The 17,323-nt window shown below is 42.9% G+C and overlaps 1 protein-coding gene, 1 long non-coding RNA gene and 1 pseudogene across 2 annotated transcripts; 1 reads left to right on the forward strand and 2 right to left on the reverse strand.

Annotated features, from left to right (window-relative positions):
- Positions 1 to 114, reverse strand: part of LOC134222758 (zinc finger protein 271-like) — a 973-nt pseudogene extending 859 nt beyond the window's left edge.
- A 667-nt stretch (positions 115 to 781) lies between these two features.
- LOC134225774 (uncharacterized) lies at positions 782 to 1,259 on the forward strand. Its single transcript, XR_009983321.1, has 3 exons — positions 782 to 825; positions 889 to 1,032; positions 1,179 to 1,259. It is a non-coding gene; the product is annotated as an uncharacterized LOC134225774 (long non-coding RNA).
- Positions 1,260 to 11,406: 10,147 nt separating this feature from the next.
- On the reverse strand, positions 11,407 to 12,051 carry LOC134222759 (uncharacterized). The gene is made up of 2 exons (XM_062701917.1): positions 11,765 to 12,051; positions 11,407 to 11,694 (listed from the first exon to the last, which is right to left on the reverse strand). The coding sequence occupies exons 1-2, from the start codon at positions 11,900 to 11,902 to the stop codon at positions 11,407 to 11,409; spliced, it is 426 nt and encodes a 141-aa protein (XP_062557901.1). The 5' UTR covers positions 11,903 to 12,051.
- Between the last annotated feature and the right edge of the window lie 5,272 nt (positions 12,052 to 17,323).

Consider the following 17,323-nt stretch of genomic DNA (forward strand, 5'->3'; position numbering starts at 1 on the left):
TGTTTGGAGGAATGCATGCGGAAACCTAGTACAGAATTCTGACGGTTCCTTCGTAGGTACGATACGACGCGGTTTAAATTTCCATAAAGAACGTGTCCGGATGTTGGAGATCATTTGGGAATGCAAGAAGTGTGCTCGTCAAAGCAGCGGACAAACGCAAGCATCTGCGAATCCATTCGGAGGACGCACCGTGGCAATGAAGGCACGGTTCAAGGAAGAAACCATGCAAGAATTTGGCTGGCTCTGTGCTTCAAAATGCGACGAATCGTTTAACACCGAACAAGATTTAATTGAGCATTCGCAGGTAACCTACCTGGGCGATAAGAAAAGCAGGATGCGGAGTTCCCGATAACCCTGAACAATGTCTGATTTCAGACGATATGGTGACCGGAGACGGCTAATCAATCACCAGAGAAGAAAGTACAAACGTAAAATTTCCAGTGCGCTCTTTGTGGGTTGAAGTTTGCTACCACCTCGGAGCTGACGACACACGAAGCAACGATCACGGAAATTGGCGTTCAAGTGTAATCTGTAGAAGCGTTCCTCAGAAGACAGCTTGAATAGTCACTTGAAAACTATGCACACGGATGAGAAACCCCATCAGGTATGCTGTTTGAAAATCAGTTTTTTCATCTCTATGGAAAATACGAATCATTAAAATTCTACACCAAATGATAGCAATGATTTTGAATTCTAGTAGAATAAAGTAGTGATTACATTCCAAAATTTCTTTACAGTGCACAGTGTGTGGATGACTTTCCGACAGAAGGGTGGATTGAAACTCATATGTCCAATCATGTTGAGGTTCCACAGTTCAAGTGTGAGGTATGCGGTTTTGAATTGGTAGTCAATAATTTTATTGCAAAGATTTATATCTTATGTTCACAGGTCTGCTCGAAAATGTTCAAAGCAAAACTGCATCTGCGGTATCATATGCGAACGCACACAGGCGAGCGTCCGTACAAGTGCCGATATTGCGACCATGCTTTGCGAACAATACCAATTACAGAAGACATGAAATGACTCACACTGGTAAGCTTCAGCAAATAAACCCCGTTATCCACAGTACCGTAGATTTGCATAGTACACTGTTCTGCCAATCTCATTTCTCAAATAAGATTATTAAAACCTAGATGCTTTTGTTTTCTTGTTGCTAACACATTTGTTTGACTTCATAGGAAATAAACCGCACAAATGCTCTTATTGTGGAAAAGGATTCATTTTAAGGAGAATGCTGATAGAACATGAGAAAAATCACAGGTAATTTATTTCAGTAAAAATAGTAGTATAAATAATTTGAAAACCTGTTTACAGGAGATATAAGAATCGAAGAAAACCAGTGCACAGCACTAAAAAGAAAAGTGAGTTTATTGTTGAATTGCTAGATGAACAGGATAATGATGACGTCGATGAAGCGGTGGAATGCAGCAGCGATGATGACACTAATGGTCTGCAAACCTTTTCACTGCGAAACAGCTTTCGATAAGTCTTGCCAAACCAAAATCTGATCCACAACACCTCTCTAATATCGCACATCAAATAGTTACTAAGCCAATCGGAAATATCGTCGCAGCCACAAACAACACCATCGATGTCTCAAAAGCACCGGCAGTAGCCGTTTATAATGTAGTCCCTGCAACCACATCAGGTAACTTTAGTTACGTTTGAAACTTCAATAAAATGTAAGAAAGCTTGGAATAGATGTATCGTTTAATTCCGAAAATGAATCCTTTTTACAATTTAATTATGTATGAATCGTATATAGAGCTAAAAAATCAATCGGTTTCACTTTCTACTTATTCGATGTAGTAGATTTCTTCTTTTCTCGTCGGCGAAACTAAATAACTGGACGAACTTTGTGAAAATCGTGCCACTCGTGTCAATCCCTGCCCTTCGTATTACTCCTTCCAAAGCGATGTTGAATAGCAGATACGAAAGACCATCACCTTGCCAACCCTCTGCGCGTTTCGAAGGAACTCGAGAATGCCCCTGAAACTCGAACTACATCACCCTATCCATCGCCGCCTTGATCAACCGTATCAGTTTATCCGGAAATCCGTTTTCGTGCATTAGCTGCCATAGCTGATCCCGATTGAATGTATCATATGCGGCTTTAAGTCGATAAATAGATGATGTGGGCACGTTGTATTCGCGACATTTCTTCAATACCTGACATACGGCGAAACACCTGATCTGTGGTACAGCGTTCACCCATAAATCCCGCCTGGTACTGCCCCGTGAACTCCCTTGCAAGGCAAAAGACAAAGGTGCTGTTTGAACGAGAGCACAACATTTAAAGAAAATGAATTTCCTTGTATGGACAAATCATATCCGTTCTCTAACTACGCATCGCATCAATATGAAACCTAGGTCAAAAAGCAACAAATAATTTTAGATTTTTGTTCCCACGACTTGTTTTACAGTTCTAAACAATAAAAGAGATTTCATTGTACCTCATCCACAGACAAACAGACGTAACAGTTGAAAGATTTTCTAAAAATCCATCGCCCAATCCTCTACCACCACTCTTGCGAGCTGTTACACGAAACAATATTTCGTATGACATTGTCACCAGAAGGCGCTGGAGTGAAATGTCAAACTCGAAGGATTACGACGCAAGCGCCTCTAGTTGTGAAACGCGCAACCAATCAAATTCAAATTGATCGTTGAAGTCATGGTCTATGGTATTTTTCAGGTTCGTCTGTTTGTCTGTGTCCATACTAAATTCTAGCTGTATACTTTCGATTGCTTCAAGACTGTTCTCCACCTCGTGTGTGTGGAAGGAACATTGAAACTTACGATATCGAACAGCAGATGTCACTAGTGTATATGCAATATTACATTGATACAAACACAGCAACACCACCTGTCGCTCGATAATGGAAATATTGCAATTATATCGTCAGGTGTAGTGGCTGTTGTTAAAATATTTAGGAAGGGCCTCAGCGGAATTTTGTTAGAATGCAACTGACGATCTCCTAAAGGGACCGACTGTTTACTTCGATGACATTTACTTCCAGGTGCAGCAGCCGTAAAAGTGTGAGACAACAACCTTCCGTGCACCATGTTGACGGTACTCGTACGAGTGGCGATACGGCGTTTCTATCTGTGTTAAGCCTGCTACACGCATCTGATTTTCAAAATTTTCACCATGGATGCATGGAAGAATGGTAGTTGGAAAAGGTTGAAATCGATAAAATGTATGGGAAAATCAAGTATTTTGCAAATTGGAAAATGGTGGCAGCCTATAACCATGGAGCACCTAAACGACTTCGAATTGGCGGATGACGTTGCACTACTCGCGCAACGGCGCTCTGATATGCAGAGTAAGCTCAACGACCTTGCCGATCGCTCCTCGGCAGGTTTAGTCATCAACGTCAACAAAACCAAATCGTTGGATGTAAACACGGTGACCTTCCAGTTTCACAGTAGCCGGGCAACCAGTGGAGAATGTTGAAAGCTTCCAATATCTTGGTAGCCAAATGGCGTCAGACGGCGGTACCAAGATCGACATAGACGATCAAGAAAGCAAGGCGCCTTTGCGAGTTTAAATATCTGGAAAAACAGGCAGATAAGTGAACGCACCAAAATACGAATTTTCAACTCTAACGTGAAATCTGTGCTGTTATACGCTAGAAACATGGTGTGTATCAGTGAGAACACTCAACGGCTGCAGGTGTTCATTAACAGATGCCTGCGGTATATAATTCAGGCCTGGTGGCCTCACAACTGGATCTCAAACAAAGCTCCATCGTCGTTGTCACAGAGGCCGATAACAACAGAAATTCGGGATCGGAAGGGGCTGGGTCGGCCACACTCTACTGTAGGGCGAAACGAAATCTGTAAGCAAGCATTAGACTGGAACCCAGCGGGACATCGCAGCAGAGGCAGACCCAGAGGCTCATGGCGGAGAAGCCTCAATAAAGAAATAAAGAAGTCGACCGAAATCTAACCTGGCACAGGTTAAAGCGATACCGGGCATCGCTCAGGATGGAGATCTTTCAAGTCGGCCTTGCACCACCGGAGGTGTACAGGATCCATAAGTAAGTAAAGGTGGTGTTTTAGAAGAAAGTAGTGATAAGGAATGAAGTATGAGGTGAAAAGATTATCTCCTGCACTTAGTTTGCACTGATTAGGTAGTGTTAGCCAGGAAATGTAAAATCAATTGATACCATATAGTATACATTTATTGTGTATGAATGATTGGGTAAAGAACAAGTTGGTTCGAAAAGAGTGAAACTCTTTAAATGTGTAAATCTCTGAAAAGCTCGATATATATGACTATACGCCTTAAAATAGGCAATTGATTACACGTAACGCTTATGATCCTATGATTATAAAATATGACCTTAAAAATGGCAACAATGTATAAACGCGTACATACGCGTTCTTATCCATCACTGCCGGAACATGTGCTATATATCTATAGGTGAGTAAATTGACCATGCAACTTTGTCATGATCGTCGAGACAGCAACACGTAGGACGTGTTTTTGCTCGCACTTTTTTTCGAAGTTTTTTCTCGTTCTTTCGCTGTTTACGTTTTCGCTTGTCGCGTTGGCGTTATTTTCTCCCGGACCCGTCATGGGAGACTCGGTGGCCGATTCGGTCGCTGAAAAGTGCCTAAGCGCACTGCTCTTGAGGCGCGGGTAACCCTCAAGCAGCTTTTGCAGAGCAACGTGTTCTCGCCGTTGCCGCTTGATGACGCCGGCAATCCGCCGAAAAGAGGAAAAAGACCGTCAGCTCGCGGTGCAACCGAGCGGAAGGAGAGGCCCGCCCGTGTTTGTGAAGGGCGATCCGCCGGATTTACGACCAAAATTCGCCAGCTGATCGCTAAGGGGCAAATGTACTTTCGGCTACTTAATCCTAGAATTAAAAACACATTAATAAAGCAAAAAAAAAAAAACTTTTCGGCTCTGCAGGGCGTGAAAGTGATGCCGGCAACAGGACCATCATCAATCCGTCGTGGAGTTCCTCGAGGTCCCATGAGTACTACACTCATGACCACCCGGCACGAAGCCGCTCAAGGCCTTGCGAGGACTTCACGACATGAAGGAGGAAGAGCTCCAACAGAGCTTGAAAGTTGCGGACTGAAGCCAGTAGCGTCCACAAGATCGCTCGTCACGACAAGGCGAGGAAATATCGCGACCAGCTTTACTGATCCATCTGGAGCACGGCTCCACTACCTGGAAGGACCTGAAGCTGGTTGGCGTTATAAATTACACCGTCGTTGACTGGGAGCGATATCGGCCAGTGCACCGCGATGTCACGCAATGCACCAACTGCTTCAATTTCGGCACGGCACCAGGAACTGCCGCATGAAGCCGCGCTGCAACAAGTGTGGCGAACCCCATCCGACTGACGAGTACGACAAAATGGAGGTGGCCGATCCCAAATGCGCCAACTGTGGCGACAAACATCGGCCACCACAAGGGCTGCCCAAAGCGAGCCGAGTTCCTGGAAATTCGGAAGAAGGCTTCCACCAGGACCATTCCGAAGAAGAACCGTGTTCCTGTAATCAAAGAGGTGCTTTCCAGCTATCCGGCTCCCCGTCGTGATTCATACTCCACCGCTACAGCCGCACAAGCGACTGGCAGCGGCAGCTGCATCGGTCCAAGCTCCAGCATCGTCGGCACCATCCACCAGCGAATGGCCGCTTCCTCCTCCTGGGTTCCGTCGGCAGTCGAGAACGAAGCGTCCACCGGAAGAATCTGCCCGCTGTACATCCGGAGCAACTGATGCCGATCTTCGCGCAGCTTGCCACTCGACTGCGCGGCTGCAAACCCGATTCGACCAGGTCTTCACACTTGGCATGTTCATCATTGAAAATGGCTGCTGGTGGCCTGGTCAACTGGAACGCTTGCTCGCTAAAGAGCAAAACACGAGCTGAAGGATTTCCTTGAGGAGAAGGAAATAGACGTGGCGTTCATCACCGAAACGCACCTAAAACCGGAGGTGAACATCAATCCGGACTTCCGCATCGTGCGACTCGACCGGCCGACCAGGGAGGTGGTGTGGCCATCGCTCTTCGCTACAACATCAACTGTCGTCTGCTTCCAAGTTTCCAGCTCAGTGTCATTGAGGCCATCGGTGTCGAAATCACCACTTCGGTCGGCACAATCGCGCTCATCGCGGCGTACGTCCAACGCAAGCCAAAGCCGGCGATGGATCATCGGCTGCCCTTCGGAGGGACATCGTCAAGCTGACGCGGAGGCAAGGCCTGCCGGCGACTTGAATGCCAAACATCAAGCCTGGGGCAACAGTCGCGGCAATCGAAACGGCACCATCTGGAGCAACGACATGGAGGAAGCGCACTACACGATCCTGAGCCCGGATTCCCCACTCGGCTGAGTCGGTCCGGTGCCCACGCAACGCTCGACATCTACGTAACAAACCTGGTGACCACGTCTCGCAGCTGGTTGTATACCAGGAGCTAGTTCGGATCACTATCCGGTGGTGGCGGAACTGGGCTCCTCGGTCAATCGGCACCAGCAGTTACGGCGGAACTACCACCGAGTGAACTGGCAGTTTCCAGCAGTGCGTCGATAACACCGTCGACTACGAGGTGCACCCAAATAAATCAGCCATTCGGTAAATTTTGAAATCTCAACAGAACTGTTCGGTAAATATTTAACTGATTTTCGGTGATTTTGACAGTTGAGCAATGGAAAAATTACAAAAATCTGTAAATGAATTACCGAACAGTTCTGCTGTTGAGATTTCGTAAAATTTACCGAATACGGTGTAATGAGTTATGTGTGCGTCCGGAGACGCCGGAAAGTATCGACCGCCAGCTGTGCGCTATCGAGGAGGCGATCACGGCGGCCCGAGAGCAACACGTACCGACGGCTCGGCAGGTAAGCAACTCAAACATCGATACACTCAAAAGATTTGATTCGATTGCGGAATGTCACTCGCAGGCAGTTTCAGCGTACTGGACTGCCTGAGCTTAACACGCTGCAATCGAATCACAAAAATTATCAAGGCCAGAATGGTGGACCTCAAAAATAACGACTTCGAATAAGATCCGCACTCTCCCAGATTATGCTAGCCGTTCTGGAAAATGACCAAAATTCTAAAATCAAGCCTCGGCCCATTCCACCTTTGATCCCACTAGACAATAATGGCTCTAAGGATCGCTTGATAACTCCTGCAGAGAAGGTCGTCACTTCGTCAGCTCTCACAATCTTGGCAGAACATCGTCAGTCCATAGAAGCAGCCGTCAACGAGCATGCTAACAACATCCATTTGATTCCCAACGACTCTCGGAGGAGTTGAGATCTCAACTGACGAATTGACGGCCTATATCAAATCGTCGAAGAACATGAAGGCCCAGGCTTCGACAGCATCCTGAATCTCGAGCTCAAACACATGAGTGCTCCGTTCTTTGAGCACCTCTGCTGATCTTTAATCAGTGTCTCCGGCTTAGCTACTTCCCATCGTCCTGGAAGTCAGCAAAGTCATCCCCATCCGGAAGCCTGGAAGGATCCTTCCTCCCCAAAGTTATCGACCATCAGCCTTCTCTCAGGGTTATCAGCTATTCGAAAAAGCTATTCATCATCGGTTACTTGAGTCGCCGAAAATCTCAACATCTTGCTCGAGGAACAGTTTGGTTTGGCGCGGTCGGTCAACTGTCACCAACTGACCGAGTTACCAACGTCCTCAGACGGAACAAGTTTGTCTCGAAACATCCGCCATGGCCTTACTCGATGTCGAGAAGGCATTTGACAATGAGGATGATGGCCTGGTACAAACTACACGCCTACAATCTTCCCAGCTACCTGGTGAAAATCATCAACAATTACCTGTCGGCAAGGACATTCCGGTCTCAATCAGCGGAGCGAGTTCAGCGCACAACATCGTCGCAGGCGTTCCCCAGGCAGTATCCTCGGGCCCTGTTTTCAATCTGTCACCTCCGACATGCCAGAACCTCCAGAAGGCGGCATTCTGTCTCTGTTCGCAGATGACACATCCATCGTCTACAACGGTAGAGTGATCAGAGCGCTAGTGGCAAAACTCCAACGAGGCCTGGATGCCTGACAGAGACTCACCAGCTGGAAGATCTGTATCAACGCGGCGAAGACCAGGTCATCATTTTCCCCACCCAAATCCCTAAACTTGTTCTGCCTGGGGACTGTAAAATCATCCTCAATGGCACGACCGTGGAATGCCAAAGGCCGGCTACCTGTTGACCCTCGACAGCAAGCTTATTTTCAGGCAACAGGTTGACAAAACGGTGACAAAGTGTAACGTCTTGTTGAAACTACTGTACCCTTTGATCAACCGCCGGTCGTCATTGTCCCTGAAAATAAGCTTGCTGTCTACAAGCAAATCATCCTCCCTGTGATCGAATATGGCATGCCGGTCTGGAGAGCTGCGCAAACCCCACCTCAAACTTCAACGGGTCAAAACAAATTCCTGAGGATGATCCTCAACACCCTCCCAGGACAAGAACATCCGAGGTCCACCGTCTGGCCGGAATAAAACCTTACATGAACGCTTTGGTGAGTGTAAAGAAAGTTTAGGGTCCGTTTGCACTGGACCAGAAGCGCTTAGGGCGCTACCAACCATGAAGCTATATATACTTGTAAAAATACAGCCCTAAAAGCTGACTTAAAGTGGAAAAGGGCACTTATAAGACCGAATTAGTGGTTCATTACTTCCACATGTTGAAATAAAGCATAAGTAATGCATCGCTGCATTGTAATGCTGATTTAGAATATCGTTGTCTGACAGCTGATAAATAAATGCAACATCACATCGTTAAAACTGATTTAATGCAATTAGCATTTAGAATGCCGGTTTATGATTGATATATGTGCAATATTGTAATGCTTGGTGTTACTTGGTAGTTCAATCTAGGTTATCAAATTTTATTGTAAATATTAGTGTACATAGTAGTTAGGTTATCAAATTTAAAAAAACACTAGCGCCTCCTGAAGGCCGTCATGATGCATTATATTTTAAAACTTAAGTAGAAACATAAAAGTAATAATAATAATAATTAAAATTGAAGTTGGAGGCTGCCGGCGATCACTGTACATATCAAAATAATTGTAGAACAAAAATGTGTAAATAAAGAAGAATTTTACTACTACTACTTACCATGCAACTTTGAGTATATTTGCGAATGTGACACGCATCGTAGCAGCATCACCCTGGCACCAGAACCTACAGGAGTAGGTTCGATCGAGCAGAAGGTTCCCGGTGACATGATAGGCCAGTGAGCAAGCGGGTGGCACCGCCCTCTGGTGGTCAAAATGTCACCGGAGGAAGAGAGGTTCCGATGGCTTTGGGTGAGCGAGCGGATAGCACCGCACTTTGCTTCACCATTGAATCGCCATCGGAGGTAAAGTAAAAGCTTCGGTAGCAAGTAGCGTGCTACATCGCTATCGAGCTTCAACGGCTTCGTGCGACATGGCGCGACGGTATGAGGAGTAAAGAAAAGAAACGATAACAAGAAAGAAAATATTTATCTACTTCGACGGAGATGGGCGAAGTAGACGTATGAAAGCTTGAAACTGCTCCGGTGGAGATAGAGGAGCAGTGGAAAAAATAAGAAAGGAAAAAGAAACGTAAGATACTTTGACGGAGATGGGCAAAGTATTAAATTTATGAAGGCTAAAAAAGAAAAATTATGCGTTATACGTACTTCGACGGAAATGGGCGAAGTGCTAAAAAATAAATAAAACAAAAAGTAGCCAAAATATCAAATGAAAAGATGAAAATTATTTAAAAAATCGATTGGTAACCTGGATTAATTTTTTTTTGGAAGAGACGGGTAGATTTCTTTATTTAGTTAAGAAGTCGAATAAGTAGATCGATAAAGCAACGGTTTGTAGAACAGTGAAACAATTAAAATTGAAATGGATTATTTAAATCTATTTGAATGTAAGATTTGATTTGATATTCGAGTAAACCTTACCGACTTTTTTTTTATTAAAGACATAAGATTTATGTAAAAAAGTTGGTGTGGATTGAACTTTTTAGTGGAGATGTGGATTGAACACTTTACTCGACGGTCTCAGATTTGAATCTACGAAGGATTCCTATCTTATATCTGGGTGCTGCGGATAGAGCCGTTTTCTGCGCTCAAGCAAGCAGAGGATATTTGAAATCACTCCCATAAACAAAATTATTTTAGATACTTGGCTGTCAAAATTTCCCGCTCTTCGAATTTCTCTTTCCCGCTGCATGAGGGCACACAAATGCGTAATACTCTACATGACTTTACGATTGTTTACATACATTCATGCTCTAATCAGCTGCTGAATCTCGTGAAATTTCGTAACGAGTGCTTTTAGTTGCATTCCACTAATTTTCCACTCGAAATATAATGTGAGAATATTTGTTACAAAGAATAAACTCAAATAAAGTTTATTTTTCCCAAAATAATAACATACTTCTCAATATTAGATCAGAAACGAACATAACCACAATCTCAATGTTTGGCTCCGGCACAAGAAATTTTGTTCAGTTTGACAACCAAATCGATTCTATCCGCACCACCCAGTCTTATATATTCCCTGAAGGACGTAATCCCCGTCAAAAGATTGGATAAAGATTTTGATTGGTATTTGAGATTTAATTTTGAAAATGGATGATAAAATAGGTAATAAACTATAGAGGACGATTGTCGCTGCGGTTCTTTGTTATCGTCCCCAAACATGTTGGGTACCTATCGTCAAAACGTTCTGATTTTTCCTTTGTTGACATTTAGTGCCCTATCCTCGCCAGCAAAAGATGTTTCGCCAGTGACGACAGCGAAGCGTCCTCTATAGTTTATTACCTCTATGATAAACGATTGGAGTATGATACTTGATCCGAATATGACGCTGCGTTTTATTGATGATTTGAAAAAAAAATAAGCTGAATGGAAAGTTGATCTCTTGCTTTTGAGGATTGTTCGCAGGTTTTGGAATGTTTTGGTATAATTTCGGGATATATCACGATCAGAGACTTTTGTTGAGCAAACCTGAGCAAACGTGATAGCCACAGACAAACAGACGTAACACTACAGAAATTACCATCAACCATCACTTCAACGACCAATTTGAATTTGATTGATTGCACGTTTCACAACTAGAGGCGCTAGCGTCGTAATTCTTCGAGTTTGACATTTCACTCCAGCGCCTTCTGGTGACAATGTCTTACGAAACATTGTTTCGTGTAACATGCTCAAGATGGTGGTAGAGAAGTTGGACTATGGATTTTCAGAAAAATGTTCAAGCTGTTACGTCTGTTTGTCTGTGGTATAGCCATTTCGTCATGCTTCAGTGTACAGAAAAAAGGGCAAGCAAAAGAAGTTAGATATATTTGAGGTTGTGTCAGTTGTCGGTATGGAAGATTGTGATTTGGGCCAACAGAAGAAGAAAAATCCATCTGCTATTCATCTAAATATGTATATTCAGACGATGAATACGAAGTAGACTGTCTCGAAGTTTGGAAAAGAGTTATGTAAACTTGAAAGCAATACGTAACTGAACGAAGCACATTGATGCTGCGATTCCCCATACAACACTTCAACTTGCGCAGCAATGTAGGCCTTATCATAACTTTCAACAGATTCCTCTTTGCAAATCATGCGTAGCTTACTGTCGGAGTTCCGGGCGGTAATTTTGAAAGCGGTCAACAATTTTAAAGTTTCGAAACATTCGTAACAAATTACCACTGGTAGGCCATCGTTTTCAGCAATCTATTTGTAATAAGAAACAAAAATAAAGTTGAAACAAAAATATTGGGAGTATTTTGTGGAAGTATCTCACCTGAACGGCAGTGCAATCCGTGATAATGTTTGCTATTACTGCACCCTCAAATTCAGCGAAGATGGACACCAGCTTTCCAGGGCGCTTTTTCTGGTTCGCGGTCATACACGTCCGGCAGACCTCCATCACGACTGACATGTTGATACTTTGGTTAATCGTAGACCAAATATTTTAATTTGATTGATAATTTAATCAAACGACTTCCTTGCTCTGATGAGGACAAACACAAAATTGCACAACAAAAAATGTTCGATGCCTTCCATTTATTTTTTCAGAACTTGATGTTGATAAACAAAAAACCGCGAGAATGTTTTGCTCACTGACAGTTCTCGTGTAAACGAAGCTGAAATTCATTAAGGTGAAACTGCGGGAACAGGCCTTTTCACGGGACGTAGGGCCGATGTCCACGTAGCGGTTTTTTACGCTGCGGTCACGCCGCGTTCACGCAAGGTATAGTCGCGCTTATCTTTTTCTAGAATACCGCGGCGGTCTTATGTCGTTTTCGGTTATTGCTGGGTCGAACCTAGTTCTGCCCCGGATCCGCTCTAACAGCTGTCCAAACGTTCGGTTATTCGTTCAGGTTGGATCGCGATCCGCACCAGATCCGACCCAAAACGAACGAGGTTCGCTCTGCCGATTTATCGAGATCGAACCTAGGTTCACCAATACATTCGAACACAAACTGTCAAACAGGTGTTTATGTTTACGCTAAAGGAAAATGAAAACATGAAAGACACGGAAGGGTGCGGATGGGTATTTGACTTTTAATCGTTTTTGTTCCATTTGTTGAATAATGCTGTCTTGCACGTAAAAATGGATTATTTTAATTGTATGTTGTCTTCGAGTTTCTCTGATGGTGAAATGGATTCAGATACCGACATATTTTTTGCTGATTACTTCAGACGGTAGCTCCGTTATAAACAAAATGATGGTTAAAAATTTTGATGAAAATGTGATTGATAAATGCAATGACGAGAAGGTAGCTGCTATTTATTCACTATTACGTTGTGTATTCGATTATATGCTTTAGGTATAATTGCTCAGTCAATGGGAAAATAGCGTACCGGAGTATCGGATTATTATTTATACCAAAATGTTCATAACATTATTTTATTCGTTATTGCAGGTCTGTGAATAATTTGTTTAAGGTTACGGATTTGAAGAATATAAACATAATGTATTAACCCTTTATAAGGCAGTGATAACTATATTGCCATCAACAAATGATACGTTTTTCTGATTATTTACAATAGTTTTATTAAATATTCACCTTGCAGAGGGTATATTTGCTACCTAGTAACACTCCAGATGATACTTGGCCAGAAAATAAATTCAAATGTAAATTTAGGAACAGTTTTATATGAATTGAGCATAATTTTAGAGTCGAAGAAGGATTTTTAGTTGTAATTCGTTAAAAACCGACAAAGACATATTTTACCCCGTTGATATTTATTATGTTGAATCTCCTGTGCGATTTGATTCTTTATTTTAAAATAAAAGGCCCCAAATCTCAATAAATTTTCTATTGGATTTTTTACAAAGTGTTTCCATATTTTCTTGTTCTATCACATTTGAATGGCATAATTGATAATTCAAATGTAACACAATCACTGTTATCCAGAACGCCACTTAGAACCAGTATAACAGTTTAATGGGAAACACGGATTGGCATAATTACCGGAAATGTTCCAGAGCGCCAAAATTCCTTCACGGCAATCCACATTGCCGTCGCCATTCATCACAAGCTTCTAACAGAAGAACAGAAGAAAAATCTGACTTCCCCATTCAATTTATATAATAAGAAACAAAATAACACTAATAACAAAATTCAACAGATAAAATCTGTATGAAATCTGATAAAATATTTATATTTCTGCCTATCAGCTGGCAGTGCGAACTGAAAACAAAACAGATGATAGGGCTTGAGATTTCACTAACACCATCATACTGACTCGATCCCGATGATCCCGATTCGTTTTTCGTTCGGTTATTCAGAGTCGGGGTCGGACCTGACCCAGGTCTAAAACCGAAAACGACATTATTACGCTCGCAGGCTCGACTACGAAGGTAAACGTCAAGATAGCCGCGGTGTTAAAAGATTCCCGCTCAAAACAAAACCACGTGCTTTTCGCCAAATGACAGCAGTGTTCGATTGTACACTGCCAAAAATATCTGTATAAGATATATGTGTCGCCGTTATAAATTTTTGCAATAACTCCACCCTAATATAATCGATATAGAACCACACATAAATTAAATAATTGCTAATACGAGACCACACATAAAGTTTATTTGGATATATATTTCATTAGTAGTTCGCGTGGAGAATGGTTATGTGTGCGCTGATATTCATCATAAGTTAAATCTATGGATTTTTGCCAATAAATATGTGTGGATTTTTAGTAGTATATTAGTGAGAGGCAACCGGAGTCACTGAGTACATGGAGGGTATTTATCATGACAAGTGCATACGGTGGGTAAGATTTTCATTGACACTGTCGTGTTTAGTGACCGTTACGATTACCTGAGAAGCAACCAGCAGGAAGCCGCAGTATTCTATTTTGTCTCGAGATGCATAATACCTACACACTTAACTCATTTCACCGTATTCGGTAAATTTTACCGAAATCTCAACAGCAGAACTGTTCGGTAATTTATTTTACAGATTTTTTGTTTTTTCCATTGCTCAACTGTCAAAATCACCGAAAATCAGTTAAATTATTTACCGAACAGTTCTGCTGTTGAGATTTCGGTAAAATTTTACCGAATTCGGCGATTTATTTTAAGTGAGTAGCATCAAATAGAGCAATGCACACGTAAACGTGTACACGACTACATTTGATGCTGGGTACTCAATGTAAATAAATACTAAGGTATGGAAATTCATATATTGTGTGCGTGCCTTTCGTGTATATGCGAAAAAGCTTTCACTACTACATTCGAACGAGCTCCCATAAGAACCCATGCAAATATGTACGTCACCATTTGCTGTTTACATTTTCTATCACCCACTAATACGCTTGCATTTGGTCTTCTTCCTCACCTTCTATCTATCCAGCTTTCCACGCTCGGTAATGGCGGCTTACCGGTGTGTAAAAATCAATCGGTCGCTGTACTGTTTGACACTAGCTGGAGGAAAGCTCACTAGCGTTCCTGGGTGAGGGGAAGGGAAAAAAGGCCTTTTCGACAGTGAGTTTTCCTCCAGCTAGTGTCAAACAGTACAGCGACCGATTGATTTTTACACACCGACAAGCCGCCATTACTGAGCGTGGAAAGCTGGATTCTCATTGCTGGGTACCTTGCGTGGACGCGGCGTGCACGCAGCTTGAAAAACGAGCTATGGGTAATGTTTTCAACATAACCGCGAGTAGACGTAGGACTTGTATAACGACTTGGACATGTATAGGACTTGTATATCTATGAAGTTTGATTATAGGTATGCTGTGTCCATGCTGTGTAGAATTATTAGCAATTTGTATTCAAAACTTCTGGAAATAAAACCAATAATTAAATACATAATTAGAGTTGCTTTGTTTCTAACTATTATATACTCAAGCAAATGTAGGCCATTTATAGATTTCTTATTGATGATACCTAGTATTTGAAGTTTAAAAATTCTATTTATAAAATTTTCAGACTTGGGCAAAATGTGTTATTTTAGGGGAACTGTTCCGTTTTCCAAACAAAGAAATACAGCACCAATTTTGTTGCTTCTTTTTGCTAACATGCGTGCTTACTGCTGGAAAAAATCACAACAATAAGAAACAAGTCAAGGAGCAGTAACCCTACTAAAATAGAGGAGGTACTGCTAATACGCCAACGAAAAATTATTTAATTTGTAATTTAATTTAATGCGGACTTTTTTTAAAAGATTTACATGTAATACAGCGAAATTTTCTAATCTAAAATGGATATTAACACTATTGCTGATTGTGTATCTTTAATTGCTAATGCCTTTTGCAAATAAATGAAAGTAATTATTTTAATCAAATTTTTATTTTCATCAGTGTAGTTGATTTGTTTTGCTGGGGAATCAGAACCATGTTTTAATGTACGTGTCGTTTAGTAGCAAGCACAACTTAACATATGGTCAGTCATATGACATGACTCGTACCCATCCCGGGATCATGTGGATTATGAAACCAATCACCTGGATGAGCAGACCAAATCTCTCTAATTTCTTCATCCACCACCGCTGCCCTCGCTGCCTCAGCCATTATCGGCCTCTAGCCGTGAACTCCGAGCGATGCGATGGGCGATAGCATCCATCGCAACCGACACCAATGCATCCGACCATCATCAAGCACAGAATGACAAAAAAATGCGCCCACTTCTTTCATGCATATTCGCAGACCCACCGGCAGTTCTACCGCTGGTGACTGCATGCTGTCACTGTGTAGGTAAACACAGCGAACGAACGAACGAAACGAAAAATGCGCGAGCAAAAAGCATGTCAGTACGCGCTGCTGTCACAAATTGTAATGACTCGCACACGGCAGGCACTGCTTCTTTTATACACAAAGAAAATCTTCCGGTAGACCTGAAGGCCCGTGACATACCGCTTTCTGATGTCCGTGTTAGAAATGCACGGGATTGATTACATATGAAATTTTTACTGGCTTTAACAAGAATTGAAATTTTCAATAGCTTATCGTTAATAATCTTAAGTTTCAATGAAATAGGCAAAATGGTGGAGAGTGTCCGAGTCGAATGATATAAAAATCTTGAAAATCCATCGAAAGATAAAGTCGCTAGTAACGTTCAAAATCTTCCCTTCCAGCGTAACGCTCTCGATTTCCAAAAAATCTAAATGACACTCAGTATAGTAAAGAAAGACGTAAGTCCTACGTCAAAAACGCTACGTGGGCATCGGCCCGTAACCAAAGATTGTCTAAATATTCAGAGCGGTGCAGGTGTTGAGTGTGTTGTCGGCTCGGAATTCACTTCATCAGCACCTTCTTATCCAGTTTTCAGCGAGCGGTAATGGCCGCCCACTCGTCTGTGGGTTAGTCTCTGATTTGACGTTTGTGGAGGTCAACTGCAACCACCGTTTCGAGCATTTTGATCATAATGCTCGGAGCGGTGGGTGCAGTTAACCTCCAGAAATGTCAAATCTGAGACTAACCCGCAGGCAAGCTGGCGGTCATTACCGCTCGCAGAAAACTGGATATGCCACATTGGTCAGAATGCTCGGAGCGGTAAGTGTAGTTGATCTCCAGAAATGTCCAGAGACTAAGGTGCCCGCCAGAGTAAACGCGACGTGCGATGCGACGCGACGCGACAGTGCAATTTGACAGCCTGTTGATAATGATTGTTATTCTTTTACGTGAGTCGCGTCGCGTCGCATCGCTCGTCGCGTTTACTCTGGCTTCACCCTAAGGGGCAAGCCAGAGTAAACGCGACGTGCGATGCGATGCGACGCAACTCACGGAAAAGATTAACAATCATTATCAACAGGCTGTCAAATTGCACTGTCGCGTCGCGTCGCATCGCACGTCGCGTTTACTCTGGCATCGCCCTCCCGCAGGCACGCCGGCGGCCATTACCGCTTGCGGAAAA

This window comes from Armigeres subalbatus, chromosome 3, assembly GCF_024139115.2.
Source record: "Armigeres subalbatus isolate Guangzhou_Male chromosome 3, GZ_Asu_2, whole genome shotgun sequence".
Classification (NCBI taxonomy): domain Eukaryota; kingdom Metazoa; phylum Arthropoda; class Insecta; order Diptera; family Culicidae; genus Armigeres; species Armigeres subalbatus.